Source organism: Solanum pennellii, chromosome 9 (assembly GCF_001406875.1).
Source record: "Solanum pennellii chromosome 9, SPENNV200".
Taxonomy (NCBI): Eukaryota; Viridiplantae; Streptophyta; class Magnoliopsida; order Solanales; family Solanaceae; genus Solanum; species Solanum pennellii.
The window spans coordinates 55,265,630-55,273,520 of record NC_028645.1 but is presented as its reverse complement, the minus strand read 5'-3'; the positions used below and the strand labels follow the sequence as shown (position 1 = coordinate 55,273,520).

Here is a 7,891-nt window from a genome sequence, read left to right as displayed (position 1 = left end):
AGTTCTATTACATTAAACTCATACGTCATGGAAGCTGACTTCTAGTATGAGGACATCATACATCAATAGATGATTTCTCATCTCATCATTAGTATTAATTGTGTTAAACTCAATACTTTCATTAGAGTGTTCATAGAGACTGGTCTCTTCATTAACATTGCACTCTCATAGGTGAGTACGTTTAAGTAACATTTACTTAGGCTCATTTGAGATTGCTCTCATCTTTTACATTAGCCTCATATAATGTTGTCACTACTTTCATTAACATTAGAACATTTTCTATTCATAATTACTCACCCCTTTTTAAGTTAATGTTCATTTCATCATATGCCAATGCACTTGGCCATTTAGGGTGTTTCACACTCTTACTTAACCCTTCTAGGGTTTCACTACTTCATTGTTCATTTCATGATTTTATTGTTCATTTCGTCATATGCCGATGAACTTGGCCATGTAGTGTATCTTACACTTGTACCTAACCCTTCTAGGTTCATTATTCCATTATATACATGTTAGGTTCACTTATTTTTAATCGTATGCTAGACTTATGGGTCTATACACACAAGGTATGAGGCTTCATTCATAGTTTGTTATGTTACTCTTATCTTCCTAATATTATGTAGTACAAGAATTATATATCTTGTACGTATGCCAAGATATCGATTTCGATCTAAGTAGGTGCCATTATTCTTGATCATTTAATTCACGTTTGATTTATGTATCAATACGGAAATTTTGACAAGGGAACCCAAGTTCAAACCTCTTGGACAATACTTACATTTTCCCTTGACCATATTTTTAATCTACATGACATTGGGACCCTAGATTGAGCCCTAACATCAACATTCTATCTTTATTTTTCTCCTTGGGTTTTCTTGTTATTTGTCGAGGGGTTGTGTGATTGAACCATCACAAGCCCTTTTTATTTATCATTTAAAATTTGTATTTTCCAATTCGCCTAGACCAAGAGGTTGTGGGATCAAACCCCACAACCTCTTTTTATTTTATTCATTATTTTTGCTTGAAATTGGGAGGTTGTGGGTTCGAACCCCAACAGCCACCTTATTTTATTTTTAATTTCGCTAGGGCTGTGAGGTTGTGGGATCGAACCCCTACAACCTCCTTATTTTATTTTTAATTAAAAGTGTCTTAGGTAGGTGTTTGGCAGTGAACTTGTGGGATCGAGCCCCCACAACCTCACTTTATTTTCTAATTTATTTTGCCCTTCTCCTTTCCATCCTTGAGGTCGTGGGTACGATTCCCATGACTCCCATTTTATTTATTTAAAGTTTTTCATCCTCGTTACTCGCCTATACACCCCATTTTGAATCCCCCCCAGCCCCATTTCTTTCTTTCTTTCGAGATTAAGGTTCCACACGGGTGAGGTCACGATTCGAATACTGGTGGCCTCACCCCTTTAAATTATTTTTAACTTTTTCCACATTTCCCTTATATATTTTAGCCTAAACTAAACTTATATTTTTGGATGTACACTTAATAATTTTCTTAACTTATTTTCATCAATATTTTAACTTGAAAACATGGGAAGATTCATGGATCGTTTAACACTTTTTGGGGTGTATTTCATGGATTCGTCTGGCTAAATTATTGGCGCTCAAATCAGCCCCACTTCCCCTTTTCTGAACATCACGATTTACATAGGTTTATGCACGTAAAATGACAACCAAAACAATATTAAACTTGAAGTCTTAACTTGACGTCATTCACAGTAACCTTCACAGTGACATTTTTGTACATACACACACTTGCACAAACTTTCGCGTACATGGTTGCATTTCATACGATTTCAACGTAATCATAGTCATCATGAAAACATCACATAAACCTAAATCTACCTGCAATCTTACCCAACCTACGATTCATTGGGATCTAGTGACAGGGGCATGCAAAAGGGGAAACAATCCTAGTTTTCGAATGACTAATACGAACCTTAAGGGGTCTCTTGGGAAAGGGACCAAGAGAGAAGGAAACCCATACCTTTTTGACGTTCAGACCATTGACTTGATTTCCAAAAGCTTCAACCAAGAACACGTGTAAGCCTCCTCAATATCAACCCTACTTGATTGACAACCTCCCTTAGCCTAATGTGCAATTAACGTTTGTTTTCTTGTGATTTCATGTGAGTTCCTCAAGGGTGAAGAACTTGGTTTATTTTTATGCTTTTGTATATTATTTTGGCATAGAAAAAATGTGAGAAAGAATAAGAGAGATTGAGCGTGAGTGTGGAGAGATAAACGTGAGAGAGTGGGAGTTGTAGGAGGCCTAGGAGTCTATTTTTAGGACTTAGTCAATAAGGTTTTGTTTATTTAATAAAAATATGATTTTTATTTATTTTAAATCAGATAATGAATAATATTTATTAATTAATTACATTAATTCAATAGCCTAAAGAAACCACTTTAATTCATTGCTTCCACCTAGGTTCGAACAAGGGTGGAGCAAGACTTCACTTCAAGAGCTCAATTTCGGACCTCTCTCCCCAAAATACCCTGCCACCTTATTAATTAAATAATTTATTTAATATTTTTGTCAATTACTATACTACCCTTTGCATCGAAAAAGACCATTTTACCCCTAGACCCTCCAAACCTATGATTTTTCCTTTTTAAGTCTGATAAAGACTCCTTCAAGTAAATCTTCGTATTTGAGAGCCCTACATGAATGGAACCAACCTTTCAAAGCTCAAATAACTCCCCAAGTTAGTTGGCTTGTCTGTAGCAAGGGTTCCGAGGTCTGGTTTGACGCGCCTCAATCCGTGTGAACCCTCGTCTAATCACAAGCTTTCTAGACACATTAAGCATTACTTAGAATATACATTTTTAGGTTAGTTACATTATACCCCCTTTAGAAACATTCATCCCCGAATGACACAACTCTTTATTAGCAACAAGCCATTCATCCATTGATTATATTCATACAGAAGCAAGTCAATACTTTTCATTGGTGAATATCTGATTCAACTATTAGTATGATGGTGCACATCCTTGAAACCTACTAGTGGTTTCATATTGATAGACTAAGGAACACTTTCCTAAACTTGTATCATCAAAGCATTCAACATAAGTAAACATATAAATCATACAAATTAGCAACAAACATGATGTCTCAAACATATAAACCTCATACTAGTGCATAAATACCATATACAGTCAAATATATGAAAGACTAATTAGGGCTACTCACCCAAGGCTTCATCAGAAGTGCTTTCCCCTGCACCCGTATACTTAAGTGCGAAGAATCGTTGCCTCCTTGGAGCCTCTTCACTTGGACCATTAGGCTGAACTCTCTCCTTCCCTTGTTCTTGACTTCTCCTATTCGGACAATCCTTCACCATGTGACCGGTTTTCCACAACTGTAACAAGTGTTAGTGCCCATGATACACTCTTCTCCATGCAGTTTGCCACACTTCCTGCAAGGTGGCCTCTCCTGAGGTGTATCTACTCCATTGTTTCTCTTAATTCTGGGCTCAAAATCCTTATCATAGTGACCCTTGGATGAACTTGACTCCTCTTGGTGTGAGAGTCCCTTCATAAACCTGGGCTTATCAGTGATTTCAGTACTACACTTTCTAGAAAAATTCTCCTCAGCTTGCCTTGACCTGTTCCCTACTCTAGAGTGCTTCCTCTTCCTACTTTCATCCAGATGCTGGAAATGGACCATAATCCTAGAAAAGTCCATGTTGTCATGCAGCACAGCTGCACTACACTCCTCCTCGAGATCCTCATCAATCCCTGTCAAAGATCTACTCATCTCGTCTTTGCATTAAGACAGAAGAGAAGTGGCATACCTGGATAATTTCACAAACTTCAGGGAATACTCACTGAATGTCATAGATCCTTTCTTAAGGTTGATAAATTTATCAATCTTGTCCTCCCTCAATTCCCTGGGGAAGAATCTCTCCACGAAGGCTGTCTTAAATAGCTCCCAAGTGACCGTAACTCCGTCCAAAGCTCGGCTATCCTGCCACATCTTGCACCAAGTCTGTGCAACATCCTTAAGCTGATAGGAAGCCATCTCTGCTTTCTCAGTATCTATGGCCACCATAGCCACCAAAATCTTATGCACCTTATCCAAAAACTCCTGTGGGTCCTCTGAAGTCTTAGACCCTATGAAAATAGGAGGGTTCATCCTCGTGAAATCTCTAAGTCTATCAGCCATGCTACACACTGGTGGGTTCTCCCTCTCAACATTCTGCAAGTTGACCTAGGCAGTCATGGCCTGGGCCTCTATAGTGATGGCCTATGCCATCAGGGCCAGAGATGCCCGCACCTCCGCATTAGTCAACCCAACTGGGTTAACAGGCATAACTACTCCTTCAGCTGAAGCCTGAGGTGGAACCTGATTGTTCCCAGCAGCTGCTCCTTCTCTCCTCTGAGCAACGTTCCTCCTAGTATTCATTCTCTGAAAACAGTAAGGACTAATGTTATACACACTCATAACACCAAGAAATCGAACATTAGGAAAGGCATGATAAGATCAGAAGAAGGGAAATTTTCCTACCCATCATGCAGTATCTCATCCAGGATAGTGATGTACTTCACTACCATGACTTAGAAACTACTCAATATGGTTGATGTGAACTTATTATTCTCGAAGTTTAACCTAGTGCTCGTATACCATTTTTTTCACGACCGGAGTCTGGACATTAGACAAGTTGTTGACCTCTCAGAGGTCGAAAACAAGCCTACATACGTCATTCTTAACTCATCTAGATTAATTTTAGCGAAAAATTTGAATGTTTTTTTTCCTAACATGCTTACTAAACATTCTATTACATATATAATTGTTCACCATCAACCATCTAACATTAAGATCATAAAATGAAAAGAAATAGTTCATAGCTTTATTAAATGTGTACTTGCCAAAACGGCACCAATACAAAGTCTTAAATGAAATGAAAAATGAAACACTAGTGGAACATTATCCACTAGCTAAAGCCTACATCTAAGCTAGATAAGAATAGTACACACCCTCGAGAGCATGAGGGCCTACCAAGTCCGGATGAAAACTCCATGTCAGAATAGCTGCAACGTCAACCTGTAAGCTCTAGCGTCCACCTGTACCTGCACCTAAAAATTTAGAGTTGTATGGAATTAGTGAACACTTGTTCTAAGTATGGGTATATGCAAGCATACACCAAGTACATGCATGAGAAAGGATAGATCTTTCTTAACAACATGATTATAGAAAGTTAAGTCCGTGGACTTGACAAATTGAGATTAAGAAAGTTAGTGAACTTTCCAAATTTGGATTAAGAAAGTCATTGAGCGTCCAAAATTTGGATTAGGAAAGTCATGCCATGAGAGTAACATGCATCATCATACTTATCATATTGCACACAACACAAAATATCTTACACATAGCACATATAATATAGCATATAACACATCAAATCTTTTATAAACCCATTCATATGCCATGATACCTTGGAATCATGGACTTTACATTAAGACATTCCAAAATGAGGTCTCAACATATAGGTACTCAACTAGGGAGTCTTCATTAGCAAACACAGAGTCTGGTTCATTCATTCATACGTACTTCATTTCATTTCGTTCATAGGCTAGTGTGAACACAAGCTATACCTAGGATGTAGTTTAACACTTTCATCGAGTTTTTTGTGCAATGATAAAGAATAACCTAGTGTCAATACTTGAGTATATCTCACATCTTTATTATCCTATCCTAACAGCTTTGGTATCTTTCATTTCATTGTGCATCATTTGAGGCTGGCCTCATCTATCCATTGGGAACTTTAACTTTAACCGACATTGATAATGTGAGCATCATGAAACCGTGTATCCCCCACACCAAAAAAAGGTGGAATCACCGGCCAAAGTGACCCAAAACATGCTAGAGTACATAGGAATTTAACCCCGCCAGATCCCTATATTGGCAGTATAGGTTCGAATACTAGGAGATATAAGGAGACCCATACCCGGAATGCCGGAAAGTCTCATCTCAAGATAGTTACGTGATCCTCCAACATCCCTGAAAGAAGGCATCACTGCTTATAGCTAGTTTATCGGTTCTCAGTATAAAGTTCCATTACATTCAATTCATACGTCATGCAAGCTGGCTTCTAGTATGATGACATCATATCTCAATAGATGATTTCTTATCTCATCATTAGTATTAAGTGTGTTAATCTAAATACTTTCATTAGAGTGTACATAGAGATTGGTCACTTCATTAAGTTTACACTCTCAAAGGTGAGCATGTTTTATTAACATTTACTTAGGCTCATTTGAGATTGCTCTAATCTTTTACATTAGCGTCATATCATGTTGTCACCACATTCATTAACATTAGCACATTTGCTCTTCATAATGACTCACCCCTTTATACATGAATGGTCATTTTATTATATGCCAATGCACTTTGCCATTTAGTGTGTTTCACACTCTTACTTAACCCTTCTAGGGTTTAATCATTTCATTAAATACATCTTAGGTTCACTTATTTTTAATCATATGCTAGACTTATGCGCCTATACATACAGGCCATGAGGCTTCATTCATTGTTTATTAAGTGACTCATATCTTTGTAATATTATGTAGTACAAGACATATGTGTCTTGTATGTATGCCAAGATCTCTATTTAAATCTAAGTAGGTGGCATTATCCTTGAACATTTAATTCACGTATGATTTATGTATCAATACGGAAATTTGGACAAGGGAAACCAAGTTCGAACACCTTGGACAATACTTACATTTTTCCTTGGCATTATTTTTAGTCTTCATGACATTGGGACCCTAGATCGAGCCTTAACATCAATATCCTATCTTTATTTTTCTCATTAGGTTTTACTCATATTTGGCCGAAGGGTTGTGGGATCGAACCCCCACAACCCCTTTTTATTTTTCATTTAAAATTTGTTTTGTCCAATTCGCCTAGACCAATAGGTTGTGTGATCAAACCCCCACAACCTCTTTCTATTTTATTCATTATTCCAATGGAAATTGGGAGGTTATGGGTTCGAACCCCCACAGCCTCTTTATTTTATTTTTAATTTCGTTAGGGCTGGGAGATTGTGGGTTTGAAACCCCACAAACTCCTTATTTTATTTTTAATTAAAATTGGCTTAGCTAGGTGTTTGGCAATGAGGTTGTGGGATCGATCCCCCACAGCCTCACTTTATTTTCTAATTTATTTATCCCTTCTTCTTTCCAGCCTTGAGGTCTTGGGTTCGATTCCCACGCCTCCCATTTTATTTATTTAAAGTTTTTCATCCTCCTTACTCGCCTATACACCCCATTTCGAATCCTGGTGGCCTCACCCCTTTAAATTAATTTGATTTTTTCCTGATTTCCCTTCTATATTTTAGCGTAAACTAAATTTATATTTTTGGATGTACACTTAATCATTTTCTTAACTTATTTTCATCACTATTTCCACGTGAAAACTTGGGAAGATTAATTGATCATTTAACACTTTTTGGGGTGTCTTCCATGGTTTCGTTTAGGTAAATTACTGGCGCTCAAATCAGCCACACCTCCATTTTAATGAACATCACGATTAACATAGGTTTATGTACGTAAAATGACAGCCAAAACAATATAAAACTTGAAGCTTTAACTTGACCTCATTCACAGTAACCTTCACAATGACATTTTTGCACATACACACACTTGCAAAACTTTCGAGTACATGGTTTCATTTCATACGATTTCAAGTGCACGACGTAATCATAGTCACAACTAAAAAATCACATACACCTTAAATCTACCAGCAATCATACCCAACCTACGATTCATAGGGAGATAGTGACAGGGGCATCCAAAAGGGGAAACAATCCTAGTTTTTTAATAACTAATACGAACCTGAAGGATTCTCTTGGGAAAAGGCCAAGAGAGAAGAAAACTCA

At 37.4% G+C, this 7,891-nt stretch overlaps 1 protein-coding gene across 1 annotated transcript; it reads right to left on the bottom strand.

Moving 5' to 3' along the window:
- Positions 1-3,348: 3,348 nt before the first annotated feature.
- On the bottom strand, positions 3,349-4,179 carry LOC107030212. Its single transcript, XM_015231580.1, has 2 exons — positions 3,809-4,179; positions 3,349-3,763 (listed from the first exon to the last, which is right to left on the bottom strand). Exons 1-2 carry the CDS (start codon positions 4,177-4,179, stop codon positions 3,349-3,351), a joined length of 786 nt encoding a protein of 261 aa, XP_015087066.1.
- Between the last annotated feature and the right edge of the window lie 3,712 nt (positions 4,180-7,891).